This window comes from Anomaloglossus baeobatrachus (genome assembly GCF_048569485.1).
Source record: "Anomaloglossus baeobatrachus isolate aAnoBae1 chromosome 5 unlocalized genomic scaffold, aAnoBae1.hap1 SUPER_5_unloc_9, whole genome shotgun sequence".
In the NCBI taxonomy this organism is placed as follows: Eukaryota; Metazoa; Chordata; class Amphibia; order Anura; family Aromobatidae; genus Anomaloglossus; species Anomaloglossus baeobatrachus.
This window is the reverse complement of record NW_027441813.1, coordinates 1078005-1102270: the sequence shown is the minus strand read 5'-3', so window position 1 is coordinate 1102270 and position 24266 is coordinate 1078005. Positions and strand designations below refer to the sequence as shown.

The following is a 24266-nucleotide window of genomic DNA, read 5'->3' as shown; positions in this document are numbered from 1 at the left end:
CGTCACTGCAGGAGGTAACGAGAGACTGGGGATTGACAGGGGGTGACCTGGCTGAACCTGGGGAGACCTTTGATGTCACATCTGACATGTCAGATGCAACAGAACTCAGAGGAGGAGGATGAGCGCAGCATGCGCGGCGGCCATTTTAGATCATGGGGTTGAGTGTGGGACTAGGGGGGCACTTTTGCCACATCGGGGGACCAGGGAGGCGACTTATCTCCCATCTACATTGATTAATTATACCAGGTGGTAGATAAATCATTTTTTCCCACCTGAATCGTGATCTCTAGGGTCTGAGCTATCCCCGGTAGCTGAAACCACGGAGATTTTCCGATGCTGAGGGGCGGTATACACTTTATTTCTTGCCGCTGTTTTAAAACGGCGAATCAGAATAAGTACCTTTTTCTGCCACCATTTTAATCCGTAAGGCAGTTATAAAGGGGTTAAAGATCTGTGAAAATCTTTTTCCTTGTTCGGATATTCAAGTAAATGTTGCGCATTTTCTCGTGATTTCCCCGGCTTCATTTTCATGTTCCTCTCATCGTATTTATTGTTTTTGCTTTTATGACGAGGCTGAAGTCGGTTTCTTATTCGACGATTTTTTTTTTTTAATTTTTTAATGGTTTTTAGCAACAAAAATTAAAAATCACAATATAATCCACTGCAGTGCGGAGCCCGGATGTGAATACACTGAAAAGCACCAACAAAAATGATAAAACTGGCACAAAACTGGCATCAAAGTGGCACCGAAGCGTGTTGTAGAAAGGGTTAAATGGCCTTGGCCCACTGATCTATATAGGTGAAACCATAATAATATGAGAATAGACTGAAATCAGAGAACAATGGAGGCTTTACCTTTATGATTACTAATTAATGCCAGAAACCCATTTCCATCAGCCGGAAGAGAACGTTACAGAACACCAGTTACTTATTCACATCTGGTAAAATTGGCTATTTGCTCACTTTGGTGCCAGTTCTGATGCCCAGAACCCATTTGGGCCGGGCTGGAGTGACCTGAATCTGATGAGATGCATCACTATATAATGGAGGTGTCAGATTAGTGACCCAAGGCCATTTAACGCTTTCAAAAAAACCTCCGGTGCCCACTTTGATGCCCAGTTTTGTGCCAGTTTTATAGTTTTTGTAGCTGCTTTTAAGTGTGTTCACATCCGGGCTCCTCGCTGTATTGTATTATATTATTGGGATTTTTTTTACGTTTGTTGTTAAATCTGTAAAAAGAAAAACAGAAAAAAAATCCAAATAAGAAACCAACTTCAGCCCCGAATAAGAAACTGAACCAATAAGAAACTAACTTCAGTATCGGGTCTTTATTGCTGATGTCGAGCGATACTGGTGGGAAAATGAGGGAAATTTCTGTTATTACCACATATATACCCTGCCCCCCCCCCCGCAGTGACTGACAGCCGCTCAGCATTAGAATCTGCTGTCAGTCAGTGGTGAGAGCGCGTATACAACCACAGAGCACTGTATACTGAGCAATGACTAAAACCTCATCAGGGCCATCCCTATGACTGAAAGCCGGACACTGTCATATTATATGTTTCTGACCACATGTAAATATTTCTTAGCTATTTAGTAACACTGATTATTTTGTATATATGGCTGATTTTTACCTGGATGGGGCTAATAACAGAAATTTTGATTGACCATGGTATTTTCTTATATTTCACATATTCCAAGTAGGGAGGCGGGAGGGGTCAGTTCAGTATTTAAGTATATTTAATTTCCTTCTTATCAGTGACCACATGACCTCTGTGTATGGGGGAGGAAGCACAGTCAGCTCTTTCCACCTTGAAAATAAGCCCTAGTAGGATTTTTGGGGCTTTTTTGACTATACAGTAATTAAAATATAAGCCCTACTCTAAAAATAAGCCTTAGTTGCGTTTCCATAGGGAAGTGTCCAAGCATCTAAAAAAATTAAAGAATACAGCAGGACTCGTCATCAAAGAAAGCAGACATCCCCAAAAGAAAGCAGACTGACCCCCCCCACCCAAAACAAAAATCAAACTTACCAGACCCCAAACAATTACAGTTGGCAAGTACCGATGGTGGATGGGCTCTCACACAGAGATCTGTGTCGCTGTCAGGTCCTTCACCATTCCCGCTGCATTGCATCGCAGAGCTGTGTATACAGTGACAGAGAAGGCAGAGGCAGTAATAAACCGTCTCTGCCTTATGTAGAGATGGACGGATTTCCTCTCCGTTGCTACATGTTTGTGTATAGATGCACTGCTATGTAATGACATTGTAGAACATCACTGCAGAGTAGGAGTCAGATCACCCGGATGTTTAACCCCTTCACCCCCGGCCAATTTTTCAGGGGGTTTTATTGTTTTTTTCGCTCCCCTTCTTCTGAGAGCTGTAACTTTATTATTTCTCAGTCCATTTTGCCATGTGGGGCTTGTTTTTTGTGGAACAAGTTCTACTTTTCAATGAAACCATGAGTTTTACCATATAGTGTACTGGAAAACAGCAAAAAAATTCCAAATGCAGAAAAATTGCAAACAAAGCGTGATTGCACGATTGTTCTTCAGATATTTTATTCTCTGTTTTTACTATATAGAAAAACTGATGTGTCGGTGTGATGCCTGAGGTCAGTACAAGTTCGTAGAATCAAACATGAATAGGTTTACTTTTATCTAAGGGGCTAAAAAAAGAGAAGTTTGTCCAAAAAAGTGGTGCACATTTTGCGCATCCAGTAGCGTTCTCATGATCTCTGGCTCAGTGACGGCTTACTTTTTCTGTCTCAAGCTGAAGATTTTAATTGTACCGTTTTTGCGCAGATACTACAGTTTGATCGCCTGTTATCGCATTTTGCTCAAAATTTATGGTGACCAAAAAACATAATTTTGGCGTTTGGCATTTTTTTGCTGCTACATCGTTTATCAATCAGATGAATTGGTTTCATATTTTGATAGATCAGGCCTTTCTGAACGCGGCGATACCAAATGTGTGTATATTTTTATTTTTTTTAACCCTTTCATTGTCAATGGGGTGAAAGGAGCGTGATTTGAACTTTTAGTGGTTTTTTTTCATTTTTGAAAACTTTGTTTTCTACTTATTTTTATTTTTCTAGTTCCCCTAGGGGGCTATAAGGATCAGCAGTCTGATCGCTCATTCATTTCTCCCGATCAGAGCAGCACTGGTCAGATCGGGAAAAATACTCATCTCCTGTAACCTGCAGTACTTGGCTGCTTGTTACAGGACCTAAGTCATGTGAGCTACAGGAGTCGTCATATAACCCTGTACTACCATCACAACCATCGGATCCACGTGATCAGGTCACGTGACTTCCGGTGGAGGCCTATGAGTAAAGTTTTATGGTGATTGCGATTATACTGGGGCTGTCACAATTTGACAGCGCCATTTAAGAGGTTAACAGCCCCAGGCAGATCGCGGATCTGCTCGTATCTGCTAGGCGCACATCTCAGCTGTACAAATCAGCTGAGGTGTGCGTCTATCTCTGCCGGCTGCCGGCAGCAGCAGGAGGGAATTAACACTGACCTCTAGGACATAATTTTACTGCCCGCACTCGTTAACGGGTTAAAGTCTACGAGCTCCGAAACCAGAATATCTAAACTTTATTTACATAATTTTTCTAGTTTAGGAGTGAAATATAATGGGGGCACATTTTGTAATTGGGATCATTTTCACTATTTTGCTGCCTTCATACAAGAAATGGGTGGTAAATTGTGCATCAGCGAGTGCACAGATCCGTACGCCATGTGTGGCCCTTCTTCTTCCGTTAGAGACAAGAATACATCGAATCCTAATTCCATTATCCTGTTCTTAACCGAAAAACTGGGAAATTATTTATTTTTGCACTTTTGTATTTTCCTACTCTTATTCCGGGAGCAATTACTCTTATTTTTCCGCTCACATTGCCATATTAAGGATTGTATTTTATTATATAGATAATGTGCTACTTTTATCGGTCGGTTTTACTACTTACATAGCACATTTCATGTTGAATTTTTTTTCCTACTTAAATGATGTCTCACCTCTCTTATCTCCATTAATTTTACATATTGGCTCATCTTCTCCCCATTCAGGGCCTTATAATATCGTATCCTCTCAGTGGAGATCTTCTATAGAAGAGAATTCTCCTGATTGCCCCGTGAAGGATGGAGATGGACAGGGACAAGATGGCGGAGAGGATATTACACCTCACCCTAGAGATCCTCTTCCGGCTTACTGGAGAGGTGAGAGATTCTGATGACGTCACATTACATCATTCTTATCTATGGGAATAACAGATGGACAGAACTGGAGAGGTGAGGACTCTGGAAATGTCTGGAGTGAGATTTATTACTGTGTCTCTCCATAACCAGGATTACACAGTAGTGAAGAAGACCTCTAGTGAGCGCTGTCAGGCCCCTGTGTCTGAGGGATGGGGAAGACCCCTGAGCCCAATCACGGGGCCTCCACCTCACCCCCCGATACATGAGGACATCAATGACCAGAAGATCCTAGAACTCACCTACAAGATGATTGAGCTGCTGACTGGAGAGGTGACACTGCTGGGAATGCTGGGACATTATACAGTAACGTTATGAAGGGATCGGGGGGTGACGGTATCATTGTGTGTGTCAGGTTCCTATAAGGTGTCAGGACGTCACCGTCTATTTCTCCATGGAGGAGTGGGAGTATTTAGAAGGACACAAAGATCTGTACAAGGACATCATGATGGAGGTTCCCCAGCCCCTCACATCACCAGGTAATAGACAGGACTAAATACACATGTCCTATAATTATCTGTATGTAAGGAATGAATTCAGTCCCTGTATGTGTCTCCTCCAGTTCTATCCAGTAAGAGGACAACACCAGAGAGATGTCCCCGTCCTCTTCTCCCACAGGACTGTAAACAAGAAGATCCCGATGTTCCTCAGGATGTGTTTCCTCCAGGTCTATCCTGTAAGAGATATCTACTCATGTACTCTCTGCACTAATTTTGTGTTTACATTTTTAGGCTTTCTGCTCTGGGTTTTTTCAGCTGTATTTTCTTTGCTTCTGCTTCTACTGCTGTTTGTTTCTAGTCCCTTCTCTATGTTGTTATGAAGGAAACTAAAAGACCTGCAGAGGGTTCATGAATATTCTGTTTCCCTGAAAATATGACCTACACCGAAAATAAGACCTAGCATGATTTTATAGGATTTTTGGAGAATGCTTGAAATATGAGCCCTACTCCAAAAATAAGCCCTAGTTACAGTCAGAGCCAACGTTGGGAGGAGTCAAACTGCGCAATTTCACAGGAACCCCACTCTCTTAGTGACCCCATCAGTTGTATTCTAAGGTTGATTGTTTAAGAACCTTTGATGATTTCAAAGTCATGTGACATGATGCATACCTCCCAACTTTTAAAGAAGGGAAAGAGGGACAAAGTTTGCGGTGCGCAACGCGGCAATTTTTAGGCCACACCCCTAACCACACCCATTTTACAAACGGCCACACCCATATCCACTCCCCATCTACACCCATCCAGCAAACTGAAACTGCAGAAGCTGTCCGTGATCGCTCTGAGCTACCACAGATCAGCAATGTGCAGAACAGGCAGGGAGTTAACTACAGGGTGTGCAGGCAGCTAGGACCCAGGAGGAGAGCTAAACAGGGTGTGCAGGCAGCTAGGACCTAGGAGGAGGGCTGAACAGGGTGTGCAGGCAGCTAGGACCCAGGAGGAGAGCTGAACAGAGTGTGCAGGCATCTAGGACCCAGGAGAAGAGCTGAACAGGGTGTGCAGGCAGCTAGGACCCAGGAGAAGAGTTGAACAGGGTGTGCAGGCAGCTAGGACCCAGGAGGAGAGCTGAACAGGGTGTGCAGGCAGCTAGGACCCAGGAGAAGAGTTGAACAGGGTATGCAGGCAGCTAGGACCCAGGAGGAGAGCTGAACAGGGTGTGCAGGCAGCTAGGACCCAGGAGAAGAGCTGAACAGGGTGTGCAGGCAGCTAGGACCCAGGAGGAGAGCTGAACAGGGTGTGCAGGCAGCTAGGACCCAGGAGAAGAGTTGAACAGGGTATGCAGGCAGCTAGGACCCAGGAGGAGAGCTGAACAGGGTGTGCAGACAGCTAGGACCCAGGAGGAGGGCTGAACAGGGTGTGCAGGCAGCTAGGACCTAGGAGAGCTGAACAGGGTGTGCAGGCAGCTAGGACCCAGGAGGAGAGCTGAACAGGGTGTGCAGCTAAGGGTATGTTCACACATCAGGTTTTTGCTGTGCGGCACAATCCGGCGCCTTGCGGGAAAAACGCATCTGGTTTTCTTTTTGCCGCCGGGTGTGGATTTTCCTCATAGACTTTTATTAGCGCCGGATTGTGCCGCATGTACTTGCGCTTGATCTGGTTTTTAGACAAGCAAAGGAGAGAGGCGATCAGTTGGTACAAGAATTATTTTTATTCACAATAATAGCAAACAGGTGAAGGGATAAGAGGCAAAAAGCGATTTACATCACCACAATGTAAGGTAATATACTATATTTAGTAACAAAATGGCTGACAAGCAGTGCATAAAGGTATGTATGTTGAGTCCATGCTACCGTGTACAGCATCCAATATTCATTATATCCATATCATTATCACATCAGTAATATGGAGTCAACACAGTACATACCATACATAAACAAATACATATATTCATACTAGTATCATACCGCTGTGTCTATGTCAAAGAATTATTCATTATTCTATGATCAAAATTAGTTCCGATCATAGGATATAACCTGGCGCAACAAGGAAAACACATATATCAGGGATTAATGAATTACTCCATAGAAAAAGCTCATAATAAGTGTGCATGTAAAGCTATCCATGACAGAATGCATACAAGCCATCATTGCATATATATATGTTAAATGGAAACCTATCCCAAAAATATCATCCACCATGGGATCACAAGGGATGTCTAATCAATACTCCAACACATACTCGCAATATAACACATAGTGGAGCGCACATCAGACATCACCATATAATCACATGCAGAAAAGAGGGGAACTATCTAACATAAGGTCATAACAGATGTCTCACAGGTAGTCCATTAGTGATTGCATACAGATGAAGAGCCAACATAATTCCCTATATGTCAACCAAGGGCGCAGTAAAACTGCAGCACATGTAGTGCCAGGATACCATAGACACAGCCATACGCCATCGATACTCACATAAAAGTGCAGGAGATAAGAAAAATGCACCGCTAGCCATAAGTCAACATGGATAACATTACCTAGATGATAATGAACACTGTGGTGGTAATGCGCCCGATGCGCATTTCGGTGTGTACCTTCGTCAGGGGGCGTGACCGGAAGGGAAAGGGGGTGCCATTTAAAAAGGCCTCAATCCCCAGCTGATTGGGCAGTCGTTGTGACGCATCCGAAGCCGGCCGGGCGGAAGTCCCGCCTCACAGACGCGTCATGGCCACAGAGGGCGCCGGGTAAGAAAACCAGCGTCCCCGTAACCATAGAGACGCGCCCGAGAGACAGAGAAATCCAGGGCCGGCGACGCATGCGTGGACAACCCAGCCAGGTGGGGAAAGACAGAAATACTTTATATGGATCATAAACAATAATACATAATCCTTCATCAGTGACATTGGAAATCTCGTAATAGGAGAAAGTTCGTCATATATTAAACCCCATAGGACAGTAATATAAACACCATAGCAATGTATACAAAGATAGTTAAAACACATATAGTGTTATATACACGTCCGTCCAAACTGCACATACATTATTCTAGAATAGACCAATATATAGATCAAACCATGTTAAAGGACATACCATAAAAGAACAATGTATACATGCAGCATGTTCACCTACATTCCATAGGGCCACAAAAAAGCCACACATGTATACATGACTCAATTTATGTTACAGCAAGAATCAACAACAACATCCTATATGATGTAATATAACAATTATACACCAAAAAAATATTTATTGAAGACAAACACGTATTCTTGATCTTGCAGTTCAGGGCGTCAATTCTAAATCCACTGTCACATATGGGGAAATATTCAAATATATCGAGCCACTCCAGAATATTATCACATAATGAAAATAGGCCTAAAAATACAAATAAAAAATTAAAAACAATTAAAATCAAACCAAAAACACCCAACTCTAAAGAAATGGAATGAAACTCATGTTTTCATTTAGTCCCTGGGGCTGGACTGTCCGCAGGCGCCAGATCCATTGGGTCTCCAGTCTTGCTAAACGCTGACTAATAAACCCGCCACGAATGTCAACGTCTAGCCTATCAATTCCACGAACCAAAAACTTGGCTGAATCACATTCATGAAACAGCTTAAAGTGCCGTGGAATGGTTTTTAGCGTCGACACATCAACGTGATCACGTGCGGCCTCTATCCCCAAAATGTGCTCACGAACCCGAACCTTGAGCTGGCGGGTCGTGAGCCCAATGTAGATCTTGGGGCAAGGGCAAAGGCCATAATATATCACGGACTTTGACTCACACGTGATCCTCTTAATGATCTTAAAATTCTTGGTAAATGAGGAATCACAAAAGTCATCAGTCCGCGATATATTAGGACACGCGACACACTTACCACATGGGAAGCAGCCGCCCCTAGCAGTAGATGTATTAAAGAAGACTGGAGCCATGGTATTCTCATGGAGACTGCGGACCAAATGGTCCTTAAGATTCCTAGCTCTCCGCACAGTAATCTGTGGCTTCTTGGGCAGGATTTTAGCCAACGTGGGGTCTGCTTGTAAGATAGGCCAGGATTTAGTGAGTGCCTCCCGTATAGCTACATGTTGATTACAATAATTGGTGATAAACCTAACAGTTGTATCACCACCTCTTGATTTGCTGGAATACAGCAATTGATTCCTGGAGGAATGTTTAGCTCTATGATAGGCCCGCTTGATCATACGTCTACTATAGCCTCTTTCAAGGAATCGTTTAGTCAATTCAGCCGCCTGTATTTCGAAGTCTCCGTCACTCGAACATAATCTTCGAATACGTAAAAACTGGCCAGTAGGCACAGAGCCTATCATATGTGGTGGATGGAAAGATGACGCATGAAGTAAGGTATTGGTCGCTGTAGATTTGCGATGTAAATTTGACTGTAAAAAGCCATCAGAGTCCCTGTATACCAGCACATCCAGAAATGCGATGGAATCGGTAGAGCATTGATAAGTCAAACGGATGTTACGAGTGTTGGAGTTCAATTCCCTAATAAATACCAAAAGAAAATCAAAACTTCCCTGCCAGATGAGGAAAATGTCGTCGATGTACCGAGTCCATAAGAGGACCCGGCCCATCGACGACTCCAAATCTGACAGGGGGAGGTCCCTCTCCCACAGCCCCAGGAACAGATTTGCATACGCCGGCGCAAAGGCCGCGCCCATTGCTGTGCCCTGGAGCTGGAGATAGAAGGACCCCTTGAAAACGAAAAAATTATGCGTAAGGGAGAACTCCAACACCCGCAACACCAGGTCAACAAATTTAGTTGATAGATTGCTCATACTCAAATAAAACCTTACTGCCTCGATTCCATCAGCATGTCGGATACTGGTATACAGGGACTCCACATCGCATGATACCAAGCAAGAATCATCCCCCACATACAATCCATCAATACGTTTGAGAAAATCGCCAGTATCCTGAATAAAGGACGGAAGGCTTCTCACAAGCGGCTGAAGCTGACTATCGAGCCATCTATTTACATTCTCCAGGAAGTTGCCGTTACCCGAAATAATCGGGCGACCGGGAGGCGAGGACGCATCCTTATGCAGCTTGGGAAGTAGATATAGTGTTGCAATCCTAGGCTCTGATACAATTAAAGCTGATGCCAACTCAGGGGAAATAACATAGTCATCTTTGGCCGTATGTACAATCTTTTTAAGTTCTTCTGTGTACTTAGCAAGAGGATTAAATGTCAACTTGCGATAACAAACTGTATCACGCAGTTGGCGAAATGCCTCCTTCTCATACGCGGATACAGGCCATATGACTATGTTACCCCCCTTATCGGCAGGCTTGATTGTAATGTCCGACATCTGCTGCAGCTCTTTTAGACGTACACGTTCCATTTTAGACAAATTATCCCCTCTAACATGACCAGGCAGACTCTCAAATGCTTTTGACACTACCTGCACAAAAAGATCAATATGTGCACATGAAGAAAGTGGCAAAGATTTCTTAGAAGGAGGTTTAATACATGATGGTACCTTACCTCCCTCCCCAGCTTTATGACACCTACATTTGTGGTTGAAGACCAGGAGTTTATTACTAAATGGGAAGATATTTGCAATGCATGTTCCGCGAATCTGATGCAGCTTCTGATAGACTTAAATACTGCAAGTATCTCCAAAATGGATATCACCATTGATCAGAAGCAGGTATCCTTTCGGTCTATCTGTCCCCCTGATAAGGCTGACAGATATGACTCAGAGGCCTGCAAGAAGGTTGACTCTCTTGCTAAACAAATTCGAGATGTTCATCTACGTAAATTTAAACGCGACCAGAAAGATTTTTCTGAGAACAAAATCTATTTTTGGCGTAAACCGTTTAATACGCAAAAGGAGGGAACGAGACGCCCATCAGTGCAGTCAAATGTATCCTCTCTTAGTGAGGTATCTGAGGCCTCTGACTCAAGTACCAGGTCTGGAGCAACCTATGGAGGCGGTGGATTTTCCCGTTATCAACCCCAATGGTATAAGAAGCCGAGAGGATTCAGTGCCAAGACTGACAATAAGGTAATCAATTTGAGTACGCATGCACTTAGTGAGGCAGACCTGTCATTACTGACTAAAGGTCTATCATTCTCTCCAGTTGCGGGGTTCCATGCATTTACGGCAATTAAGGATTTACATATCTTTGCTAGGTCCTTGTTGTTTAAAAGATACTTCTATGATGATACATCTCGGATTTTGTTTCCTGCAGAGAAAGAACAAAGAGCACTAGCCATACTATCCGAACTTGAATCGGAACATAAAGCTGGGGAGGGAGGTAAGGTACCATCATGTATTAAACCTCCTTCTAAGAAATCTTTGCCACTTTCTTCATGTGCACATATTGATCTTTTTGTGCAGGTAGTGTCAAAAGCATTTGAGAGTCTGCCTGGTCATGTTAGAGGGGATAATTTGTCTAAAATGGAACGTGTACGTCTAAAAGAGCTGCAGCAGATGTCGGACATTACAATCAAGCCTGCCGATAAGGGGGGTAACATAGTCATATGGCCTGTATCCGCGTATGAGAAGGAGGCATTTCGCCAACTGCGTGATACAGTTTGTTATCGCAAGTTGACATTTAATCCTCTTGCTAAGTACACAGAAGAACTTAAAAAGATTGTACATACGGCCAAAGATGACTATGTTATTTCCCCTGAGTTGGCATCAGCTTTAATTGTATCAGAGCCTAGGATTGCAACACTATATCTACTTCCCAAGCTGCATAAGGATGCGTCCTCGCCTCCCGGTCGCCCGATTATTTCGGGTAACGGCAACTTCCTGGAGAATGTAAATAGATGGCTCGATAGTCAGCTTCAGCCGCTTGTGAGAAGCCTTCCGTCCTTTATTCAGGATACTGGCGATTTTCTCAAATGTATTGATGGATTGTATGTGGGGGATGATTCTTGCTTGGTATCATGCGATGTGGAGTCCCTGTATACCAGTATCCGACATGCTGATGGAATCGAGGCAGTAAGGTTTTATTTGAGTATGAGCAATCTATCAACTAAATTTGTTGACCTGGTGTTGCGGGTGTTGGAGTTCTCCCTTACGCATAATTTTTTCGTTTTCAAGGGGTCCTTCTATCTCCAGCTCCAGGGCACAGCAATGGGCGCGGCCTTTGCGCCGGCGTATGCAAATCTGTTCCTGGAGCTGTGGGAGAGGGACCTCCCCCTGTCAGATTTGGAGTCGTCGATGGGCCGGGTCCTCTTATGGACTCGGTACATCGACGACATTTTCCTCATCTGGCAGGGAAGTTTTGATTTTCTTTTGGTATTTATTAGGGAATTGAACTCCAACACTCGTAACATCCGTTTGACTTATCAATGCTCTACCGATTCCATCGCATTTCTGGATGTGCTGGTATACAGGGACTCTGATGGCTTTTTACAGTCAAATTTACATCGCAAATCTACAGCGACCAATACCTTACTTCATGCGTCATCTTTCCATCCACCACATATGATAGGCTCTGTGCCTACTGGCCAGTTTTTACGTATTCGAAGATTATGTTCGAGTGACGGAGACTTCGAAATACAGGCGGCTGAATTGACTAAACGATTCCTTGAAAGAGGCTATAGTAGACGTATGATCAAGCGGGCCTATCATAGAGCTAAACATTCCTCCAGGAATCAATTGCTGTATTCCAGCAAATCAAGAGGTGGTGATACAACTGTTAGGTTTATCACCAATTATTGTAATCAACATGTAGCTATACGGGAGGCACTCACTAAATCCTGGCCTATCTTACAAGCAGACCCCACGTTGGCTAAAATCCTGCCCAAGAAGCCACAGATTACTGTACGGAGAGCTAGGAATCTTAAGGACCATTTGGTCCGCAGTCTCCATGAGAATACCATGGCTCCAGTCTTCTTTAATACATCTACTGCTAGGGGCGGCTGCTTCCCATGTGGTAAGTGTGTCGCGTGTCCTAATATATCGCGGACTGATGACTTTTGTGATTCCTCATTTACCAAGAATTTTAAGATCATTAAGAGGATCACGTGTGAGTCAAAGTCCGTGATATATTATGGCCTTTGCCCTTGCCCCAAGATCTACATTGGGCTCACGACCCGCCAGCTCAAGGTTCGGGTTCGTGAGCACATTTTGGGGATAGAGGCCGCACGTGATCACGTTGATGTGTCGACGCTAAAAACCATTCCACGGCACTTTAAGCTGTTTCATGAATGTGATTCAGCCAAGTTTTTGGTTCGTGGAATTGATAGGCTAGACGTTGACATTCGTGGCGGGTTTATTAGTCAGCGTTTAGCAAGACTGGAGACCCAATGGATCTGGCGCCTGCGGACAGTCCAGCCCCAGGGACTAAATGAAAACATGAGTTTCATTCCATTTCTTTAGAGTTGGGTGTTTTTGGTTTGATTTTAATTGTTTTTAATTTTTTATTTGTATTTTTAGGCCTATTTTCATTATGTGATAATATTCTGGAGTGGCTCGATATATTTGAATATTTCCCCATATGTGACAGTGGATTTGGAATTGACGCCCTGAACTGCAAGATCAAGAATACGTGTTTGTCTTCAATAAATATTTTTTTGGTGTATAATTGTTATATTACATCATATAGGATGTTGTTGTTGATTCTTGCTGTAACATAAATTGAGTCATGTATACATGTGTGGCTTTTTTGTGGCCCTATGGAATGTAGGTGAACATGCTGCATGTATACATTGTTCTTTTATGGTATGTCCTTTAACATGGTTTGATCTATATATTGGTCTATTCTAGAATAATGTATGTGCAGTTTGGACGGACGTGTATATAACACTATATGTGTTTTAACTATCTTTGTATACATTGCTATGGTGTTTATATTACTGTCCTATGGGGTTTAATATATGACGAACTTTCTCCTATTACGAGATTTCCAATATCACTGATGAAGGATTATGTATTATTGTTTATGATCCATATAAAGTATTTCTGTCTTTCCCCACCTGGCTGGGTTGTCCACGCATGCGTCGCCGGCCCTGGATTTCTCTGTCTCTCGGGCGCGTCTCTATGGTTACGGGGACGCTGGTTTTCTTACCCGGCGCCCTCTGTGGCCATGACGCGTCTGTGAGGCGGGACTTCCGCCCGGCCGGCTTCGGATGCGTCACAACGACTGCCCAATCAGCTGGGGATTGAGGCCTTTTTAAATGGCACCCCCCTTTCCCTTCCGGTCACGCCCCCTGACGAAGGTACACACCGAAATGCGCATCGGGCGCATTACCACCACAGTGTTCATTATCATCTAGGTAATGTTATCCATGTTGACTTATGGCTAGCGGTGCATTTTTCTTATCTCCTGCACTTTTATGTGAGTATCGATGGCGTATGGCTGTGTCTATGGTATCCTGGCACTACATGTGCTGCAGTTTTACTGCGCCCTTGGTTGACATATAGGGAATTATGTTGGCTCTTCATCTGTATGCAATCACTAATGGACTACCTGTGAGACATCTGTTATGACCTTATGTTAGATAGTTCCCCTCTTTTCTGCATGTGATTATATGGTGATGTCTGATGTGCGCTCCACTATGTGTTATATTGCGAGTATGTGTTGGAGTATTGATTAGACATCCCTTGTGATCCCATGGTGGATGATATTTTTGGGATAGGTTTCCATTTAACATATATATATGCAATGATGGCTTGTATGCATTCTGTCATGGATAGCTTTACATGCACACTTATTATGAGCTTTTTCTATGGAGTAATTCATTAATCCCTGATATATGTGTTTTCCTTGTTGCGCCAGGTTATATCCTATGATCGGAACTAATTTTGATCATAGAATAATGAATAATTCTTTGACATAGACACAGCGGTATGATACTAGTATGAATATATGTATTTGTTTATGTATGGTATGTACTGTGTTGACTCCATATTACTGATGTGATAATGATATGGATATAATGAATATTGGATGCTGTACACGGTAGCATGGACTCAACATACATACCTTTATGCACTGCTTGTCAGCCATTTTGTTACTAAATATAGTATATTACCTTACATTGTGGTGATGTAAATCGCTTTTTGCCTCTTATCCCTTCACCTGTTTGCTATTATTGTGAATAAAAATAATTCTTGTACCAACTGATCGCCTCTCTCCTTTGCTTGTCTTGTAACCTTTTAGCGATTTGGTCCATATTTAGTAGTCCTTACTTGCATTCTATGATATATATATATGATATATTGATATATCCCTATGAACATGCTGATGGTTATGCCGTTATTTATTTTGATCTGGTTTTTGCCTGATGCGCAAAAAACGTCACTCCGGCGGCCGCACAGGACGCAGAGAGGAACGTTTTTTGCCAGCGGCAAAAAAATGCATAGCTCCGGGTGCGGCGCTGTGCGGCATGGTGCATAATGAAAGTTTATGCGAGCCGGATTCGGTGGCATGCTTCAAACGCCGGAAGCATGTACCGTATCCGTTTTTTACTTCTGAGCATGCCCAGAAGTGATATAAATTCATTGCTTGTCAGAAAATCAATCAATCACTCACTCTCAAACTCTCTCACTCACTGACTGACTCACTGACTTATTCACTCACTCTCACCCACTCACCAATCACCGACGCGGGGCTGCACGGCTGTCACACTGCTCCGGCGGCTTCTCCTGATTTGAAAATGCCGGCCGCTCATTATTCAATCTCGTATTCCTTGCTTTCCCCGCACACCGGCACCTATGATTAGTTGCAGGCAGACACGCCCCCACGCTGAGTGACAGCTGCCTCACTGCAACCAATCACAGCAGCCGGTGGGCGGGTCTATATTGTGCAGTAAAATAAATAAATAATTAAAAGAAAAACGGCATGCGGTTCCCCCAATTTTGATACCAGCCAAGATAAAGCCACACTGCTGAAGGCTGGTATTCTCAGGATGGGGAGCTCTACGTTATGGGGAGCACCCCAGCCTAAAATATCAGCCAGCAGCCGCCCGGAATTGCCGTATCCATTAGATGCGACAGTCCAGGGACTCTACCCGGCTCCTTCCTGAATTGCCCTGGTGCGGTGGCAATCGGGGTAATAAGGGGTTAATCATGGCAGGCGTCTATGAGACACCCCCAATGATTAACCTGTAAGTGAAAGTAAATAAACACATACACCCAAAAAAATTATTTATTTGGAATAAAAGACAAAAAAACACCCTCTTTCACCATTTTATTAAAATCCCCAAATACCCCTCCAGGTAATCCACAGAGGTCCCGTGACGCTCTCAGCTCTACTACATGAAGCTGACAGGAACGGCAGTAGAACACCGCCTCTCTCTATCAGCTCCACGCAGCAACTGAAGGGAGTCGCGCTGTCAGCGGTGACGTCACTGAGGTAATGCCGGGTTGTGTGCGTTGAAGATGCGTGCAGGGTAGTGCCGGCGTGTGCGGTGATAATGCGTGCGGTAGTGCAGGGGTGTGCGGTGATGATGCGTGTGAGGTAGTGCCTGCCTGTGCGGTGATGATGCATGCTAGGTAGTGCAGGGGTGTGCGGTGATGATGCGTGTGAGGTAGTGCCTGCCTGTGCGGTGATGATGCGTGCTGGGTAGTGCTGGCGTGTGCGGTGATGATGCGTGTGAGGTAGTGCCGGTGTTTGTGCAGTGATGGTGGGGTCTCTGTCTCTCTCTCAGCAAAACAAAAAAAAACAAAAAACGGATCCGTCGCATCAGTTTTTTCTCAATCTGAGACGGATCCGTTGCATCAGGTACAAACCGGATTGTGCCTGATTGGAAAAAACTGATGTGTGAACTTAGCCTAAGGCTGCTTTCACACATCCATTTTTTGCCATGCGGCACAATACGGCGCTCTGCAGGAAAAACGCAACCGTTTTTTTTTTTTGCCTCCGGTTGCGGTTTTTCCTGCATAGACTTACATTAGTGCCGTATTGTGCCGCATGGGCTTGCGTTCGGTCCGGTTTTTGCCGCATGCGGCAGATTTAGCCGATGCGGCGGCCGGATGGAACGGTGCCTGGCATGTTTTTTTGTCCAACAAAAAAACCCGCATCGCGCCGCATCCGGCCGATGCGGCGCGATTTGCAATGCATGCCTATGGACGCCGCATGCGGTTTTTTCCACTGCGCATGCTCAGTAGCCTGCCGCAAGCGGCAAAAACCGGACGGGCCGCATGTAAAAAACATGCGGTTTTGTCGCTGCATCCGTTGCATAGGTTTTAGAGCCGGATTGGCCGGCTCTGCAAAACTGGTGGTGTAAACTTAGCCTAAGATGCAGCAGCTCTGCCAGGCAGGAGATCATGTGGTCGGTAGCTGATAGAAGCATTGGTAATGCTTCTATCTTTGCATATTACCGGCCAGTGCTGTCTGTGCACCTGCAGGAGAGGAAACAAGTGGTAAGTACACACTGTCTTCTCCCCAATGTCCTGATCTACCGTGTGCCTGCAGCATTGAGAAGCAAACACTGCACACACGATAGATCAGAGAAACAGCTGGAGGAGCACAGGCTCCGGACCGGAGGGGAGGGAATCAGCGCTGGAGACATTCATTGCCTTAGCAGCAGCACAGAAACTAGCGTAGCGCGCTCTGCTCTGTAATGCTCAAGACACGTGTTAGGATGGTAGGAGGGAAAAGCAGCGAGGCGGTTAGAGAGTGGGTGGGCGGAGCCGGGATAAAGACCTCCCGCCCGTGGCAACGGGACAAACTCTACAAAGCGTGATAGTCCCGCTGTATCCGGGACAGTTGGGAGGTATGCATGATGTAACAAAATGTCTCTTAATTGCAGGGGTCTAAATAAACTGAACAAAAGACAGGCTGGCATGCTGGACTGGCATTAGGGGAAAGAGAGAGCAAACTGGACAATTTCACAGGGCCCCCATTCTCCTAAGAGCCCCAGTGTTTATATGTCGATTTTAGGACTGCTTAACCCCTTCACGACCATGGACGGATATATCCGTCATAAAGCGTGTCCCGTTAAGCCCTGCCCCCTGCCGCGGGCATGCGGCGGCGGTCGGCACACATATCAGCTGTTTTCAACAGCTGACATGTGTGCCTGCTAGCCGCGGGTGGAATCGCTTCCACCTGCGGCCATTAACCCCTTAAATCTTGCTGCCAAAGTCTGGCAGCAAGATCTAAATGTGCGCGGCCATGTTTTTTACTTACCGCTGCCCCCACCGGAAGTCACGTGCGTGATCACGTGACTATCAGTGGTTGCCATCATAGCACAGGGTCATGTGATGACGCTTGCAGCTATGATGTTTCACTTTCATTTTCCCTCGGCCGAGAACAGAGGGAAAAAGAAAGTGACTGAATCTGCTGTTTACAGCTGTATAGCTGTGATCAGCAGATAGATAATAGCGATCGGATTGCTATAGCAAAAAGTTTTAAAAAATAAACAAAAAACCTAAAAGTTCAAATCACCCCCCTTTCCCCCGATTGAAAATTAAAGGATTAAAAAATAAATAAATATACACATATTTGGTATCGCCGCGTTCAGAAATGCCCGATCTATCAAAATATAAAATCAATTAATCTGATTGGTAAACGGCGTAGTGGCAAAAAAATTCCAAACGCCAAAATTACATTTTTTGGTCGCCGCAAGTTTTATGGAAAATGCAATAACAGGCGATCAAAACGTAGCATCTGCGAAAAAATGGTACCATTAGAAACGTCAGCTCGAGACGCAAAAAATAAGCCATCACTGAGCCATAGATCCCAAAAAAATAAGAACGCTACGTGTTTCAGAAAATGGCGCAAAACGTGCGCCACTTTTATTGGACAAACTTGTGAATTTTTTTTAACCCCTTAGATACAAGTAAACCTATACATGTTTGGTGTCTACAAACTCGCACCGACCTCAGGCATCATACCCACACATCAGTTAACTTTTACCATATAGTGAACACCGTGAATAAAACATCCCAAAAACTATTGTGCCATCACACTTTTTTTGCAATTTTTCCGCATTTGGAATTTTTTTGTTGTTTTCCAGTACACCATATGGTAAAACTTATGGTTTCATTTAAAAGTACAACTTGTCCCGCAAAAAACAAGCCCTCATATGGCAAGATTGACGGAAAAATAAAAAAAGTTACGGCTCTCGGAAGAAGGGGAGCAAAAAACAAAAACGCAAAAACGGAAAGTGCCCCGGGGCTGAAGGGGTTAAGGACGTTTTTGACAACATGTCATGTGACCAAAGATCTCTTAATTACAGAAGTCTAAAGCTGAAAAGGCGACAGGCTAGCGTCTGTGTGTGTTCACACCAGTTTTATCCAGCTTTGCCAAAATAGGCAGAGCATGACCAGAAGAAGGGTGTAATGCCACGGCTTCTTTAATTCGTAACAAACTGTGCCATTCGCTATGCCAGAAATCTTACTCTAGTCCCTAACATCATTTTTCAGTGTCCATCTCTGGTCTTGATGAACTGGAGTCCTAATGGTTATCTGCACAGCCCGCAAGACCCTGCTACCTGCTTTTACGTCGAACCACAGGCTTGGGCAGGCTAGCAAGAGTTATTCTCCAGACATGCTGGTGGTTGTTGTGTATTATTGCTGTGAGCTGTTGTGGTGTTAACCCTTTTTGTCCTTTTGGTGCTGCCTGCCTGCTCTTGCTTTTCTCCTTAGTCCCTCACTGTTTATTTCTGTGAGTTTGCAATGTGTCCCATCTGTCTTAATCTATGTTTTTATCATATTCCTGCCCCTTCCTTCCCAAGGGCTATAACATATTTGATCTGGTCAGGGGAGTAGTAAGGCATGGGACTCCGCCATCTCCAACGTCAGTGGTAATCCAGAGGTTAGGAATAGCTTAAGGTCTCCTAGCATGAGGGACAGTATAGGAGCCACCTGTCCGTGATTATCCTGCAGTCACATTGTGATAATCCATAACATTATTTACTGTAGCACATTCCAGAGAACTGGTGCTAGGAATGGGAGATCCGAATTAACGAAGATGTAGCTCTTAGATGTTGAAATTGGAAAACAGATTCAGAATACATTTTTTCCTCATTTTAATTTCTGATGTTATGGTTTAAAAAATAAATGTACTTTCGAGATATCATTAAAATAATAACATTGTGTTTATTTTTAGCAGATGACTGTATTGGGAGTTCAGATGGAAATTTAATATCTTCAGAATTTATAACAGATGATGACAGTATCACACATGATACATATGAAGAGCATGCTGTTGTCCCAGATATACCTCCAGTCCTTCCTCGGAAAGCTTTATCACATGATCTTTTCAAACAAGTCCAAAATTCTGATTTATCACAGAATTGTAAGCAAAATAAAAGTTACAGAAGTGATATGGAACATGAAACCGATCCTACAAGGGAGAAACCGTTTTCATGCCCAGAATGTGAGAAATGTTTTGCTCGAAAATCAAACCTTATTTATCATCAAAAATATCACACAGGGGAGAAGCCATTTTTTTGTTCAGAGTGTGAGAAATCTTTTGTTCAGAAATCAGAACTTGTTAGACATAAGAAAAATCACACAGGGGAGAAGCCATTTTCATGTTCAGAGTGTGGGAAATGTTTTAATTGGAAATCAGAACTTGTTGTACATCAAAGAATTCACACAGGGGAGAAGCCATTTTTATGTTCCGAATGTGGGAAATGTTTTAAGCTGAAGTCAGAACTTGTTAGGCATCAAAGATCTCACACAGGGGAGAAGCCATTTTCATGTTCAGAATGTGGGAAATGTTTTATTCTAAGCTCACATCTTGTTACGCATCAAAGATCTCACACAGGGGAGAAGCCATTTTCATGTTCAGAGTGTGGGAAATGTTTTAATTGGAAATCAGAACTTGTTGTGCATCAAAGAATTCACACAGGGGAGAAGCCATTTTTATGTTCAGAATGTGGGAAATGTTTTAAGCTGAAGTCAGAACTTGTTAGGCATCAAAGATCTCACACAGGGGAGAAGCCATTTTCATGTTCAGAATGTGGGAAATGTTTTATTCTAAGCTCACATCTTGTTACGCATCAAAGATCTCACACAGGAGAGAAGCCATTTTCATGCCTGGAATGTGGTAAATGTTTTACTAGGAAATCATCTCTTGTTGACCATGGAAAGGTTCACACAGGGGATAAACCATTTTTATGTTTTGAATGTGGGAAATGTTTTTCTCAGAAATCAGATCTTGTTAAACATGTGAAGAGACTGCACATGAAAGAAACCTTTTTCATGTTGTGAATAATTGAAATGTTTAACTGGTAAATCAAGTCTTGTCGACTATGAGAAAACCCACACAGTAGAGGAGCCATTCTTGCATTCAGAATTTAGTAGATGTTTGGGTCATTCCATGTCAAGTGGACCAGTGGTCCCCACTCGACCTTCTCCGATTTTGTTGAAAATTTATAAGGATGTACATGTATGTTTGAAAAGAGGTTCTGTAAAATTTTAGGGCCAGATCTCAAATACATTGGGCACTGTTGACCTTTCACTGGAGGTCCCACCAAGCCTGCGGCTTCAGCTAAGAGGATTTTACAAACTTTGGCACATAGCCATTAGAGTTCTATAATGGCTATGATGCTGAAATTTGGCATACTAGCTCAACTTTTGCTGCTAAACACGATAAAATTATTACCGGCTATGACAAAACAATATTTCGGCCGCAATTTTGTGTCAAAGTAGCTTGTAAAACGTGTTGCATAAAATTTATGCCTAACTTTGCCCATATATAATTCAATACCAAAAAACAATAGTAACTGGTGCTTTGCCCTGTACACCAAACATCTACATGACTTTGCATTGCTGCAATATCACGGTCAAAGCATATGTATTTGTGGAAATATTCACACCCACATATGATGACAAACTTTAAAAAAACGAATTTTACCTATTTTTAGGTCAAATTTCTCAAAAAGGGTACCCCTAAAATATATTAATTCTGATATCATTTGAAAGAGCACATTTTTCTCTACAAGGATCATTGGGGTTTGTTTTGGAGTCTCTCAGTTTAAGAAAAGAAAAATGCCACTGAACATGGTGTTATTTATTAATACGCAATGAATGGTAACTGCACTATTCAAACCCTAGCGTTGGTTCATGGTGGTTATACCACAACCAATTCACTAAGAATTGGTCTTATAATCCTATTAAGAATTGTAATAATGCTGTCTTTCGAGAATTGGCAGCCCCATCGCCTAGGAGCCATGGCCGATAGCCGTGCAAGGCAAGTCGCGGGTGGTCTCTTTATCGCAGGTTCCAAAGCCTGAGGGTGGGTGTCTTTGCCTAGAATCCCAAGCCTAATATTGGGTATCTTTTGTTGGTTCCCAAGCCATAATGTTCAGTCTAAGTGGTCTGGAATTGTTGCTTCAGCGATGGATCTGCAGCCCAGTACAAAAATTTCAAAAATTTTCTCAACTTGTGCCACCACAATGCGCTGAATGGAATCTTTTTGGTACCAGTCATGGAAAGTCAGCCCTGTGATGGGATTGGAGGGACAGCAAAGAGGTTGGCAGCTCGTGCCAGTCTTCAACGCCCAACTGAAAACCAAATACTGACCCCGGTGGATTTATCCAACTTTTGCAACGAGCAACTGCATGGAATCAAGTTTTTTTGTTCCAAAAGAAAAAATTGACTAAATACGGGTAGTTCAAGAGGAAAGGTTCAAAGATGGACATACAATTACTGGAACAAGAGAAAATCACCAGTTTGTGCCAATTGATGACAAAAAGATTTGCATTTCAAGGGTATCTAATGACCCATCATCTTTCATTGCCCATGTAGATGGATCTGACAGATCAGAAATGCCTTTTGTGCCAATTGCAAACCTCCAGCCAGGGCAATACATTTCCTGCATTTACGATAGGAACTGGTGGATTGGAAATATTTCTGAAGTTTCAGTCGACGACCATGATGCATTAATACATTTTATGCAGCCTCATGGAGCAGCTAGCTTCTTTCAGTGGCCTGTGAGAAATGATACATGCTGGATTCCCGAGCAGTCAATCATTGCAATAATTCCAGCACCAGCAGCAACAGCAATGGGCCGACAATACAGCTTCTCTGAACCGATTATGTTGCAAATTCAGCAACAATTCCAGACCACTTAGACTGAACATTATGGCTTGGGAACCAACAAAAGATACCCAATATTAGGCTTGGGATCCTAGGCAAAGACACCCACCCTCAGGCTTCGGAACCTGCAATAAAGAGACCGCCCGCGACTTCCCTTGCACGGCTATCGGCCATGGCTCCTAGGCGATGGGGCTGCCAATTCTCGAAAGACAGCATTATTACAATTCTTAATAGGATTATAAGACCAATTCTTAGGGAATTGGTTGTGGTATAACCACCATGGACCAACGCAAGGGTTTGAATCGTGCAGTTACCATTCATTGCGTATTAATAAATAACACCAAGTTCAGTGGCATTTTTCTTTTCTTAAACTGAGAGACTCCAAAAAAAAAACAATGATCCTTGTAGAGAAAAATGTGCTATTTCTAATGATATCAGAATTAACCCCATTACGACCGCGTTACGTTTTAAAACGGCACTAAAAAAGGGTACTTATTCCTTTCTGCCGTTTTAAAACGGCGGTCGGAAAAAAGGGTCTAGCGCCCCCCAGAGTCAGAAAATTTCCGGGGTCTCAGCTGCCGGGGGTAGCTGAGACCCTGGAGATCATGATTCGGGCCGGTTTTTCCGGTCCCCGCTCACCTGATGACCGGTATACACCGTATACCGATCATCAAGTTATAGTAAATGACCGCGCCGGTAAAAAATCATTTATCTCCCATCTGGCATGATCAAACATGCCAGATGGGAGATAAATCTTTTTCCCGGTTCCCTCCGGTCCCCTCGGTATCCCCAAAGTGCCCCCCCCGACCCCCAACCCCCTCCCGAAAATCCAAGATGGCCGCGCGCATCGGAGAGCACAGCAGCGCGCCGGCCGCATTTACAGTGTTCCTATGGTTTCTGTCGTATGTGCCATAACACATACGACAGAAACCTGCTCCCTAGGCCCTGCCGGGTCCCCCCCTGGTGTCCCCCGGTGTCATACATACCGGAGCGCTGATCCCCCGCGGCCCCCTCCTCCGGCTCCTTCTCTGCAGACTCCGGTCACATGAGCAGAGCGCAGCTGTCAGCTTCCTGTGTTCAGGACGCTGGCTGCTCGCACTCTGCAGCTGTGACCCAGGGAGGGTGGGTGCAGATTCTTTGCACCCACTCTCCTCAAATGGAGGGTCTGCCCTCCTAGAAAATGGGGGATACGTTCCCTGAACGTGTCCCCCATATTCTAGAAGGTCCAGAGTCGACGTGGGACGTCCAAATGGATTATAGTGGATTTTTTTTTTTTCTTTTCAATAAATTGGTCAATCAGGGAATGTTTTGGGGAGTGTTTTTTCAAATAAATTTTTTTTTGTTGTCAATTTTTTTTCTTATTACTGTCAATTAGTTATGTCGGGTATCTGATAGACGCCGTGACATAACTAATTGCTGGGCTTGATGCCAGGTGACATTACACATCTGGTATCAACCCCATTCATTACCCCGTTAGCCAACGCACCAGGGCGCGGGATGAGCTGGGGCGAAGCGCCAGGATTGGCGCATCTAATGGATGCGCCACTTCTGGGGCGGCTGCGGCCTGCTATTTTTAGGCTGGGAAGAGTCCA

The 24266-nt window shown here is 43.9% G+C and overlaps 1 protein-coding gene and 1 long non-coding RNA gene across 2 annotated transcripts; both read left to right on the top strand.

The window, feature by feature from the left end:
* Window positions 1-4619: 4619 nt before the first annotated feature.
* LOC142259351 (uncharacterized) lies at window positions 4620-13860 on the top strand. Its single transcript, XR_012727940.1, has 4 exons — window positions 4620-4738; window positions 4822-4935; window positions 10916-10981; window positions 13117-13860. It is a non-coding gene; the product is annotated as an uncharacterized LOC142259351 (long non-coding RNA).
* A 167-nt stretch (window positions 13861-14027) lies between these two features.
* Window positions 14028-21032, top strand: LOC142259341 (uncharacterized). The gene is made up of 2 exons (XM_075331805.1): window positions 14028-14049; window positions 19736-21032. The coding sequence occupies exons 1-2, from the start codon at window positions 14028-14030 to the stop codon at window positions 20842-20844; spliced, it is 1131 nt and encodes a 376-aa protein (XP_075187920.1). The 3' UTR covers window positions 20845-21032.
* Window positions 21033-24266: the final 3234 nt, after the last annotated feature.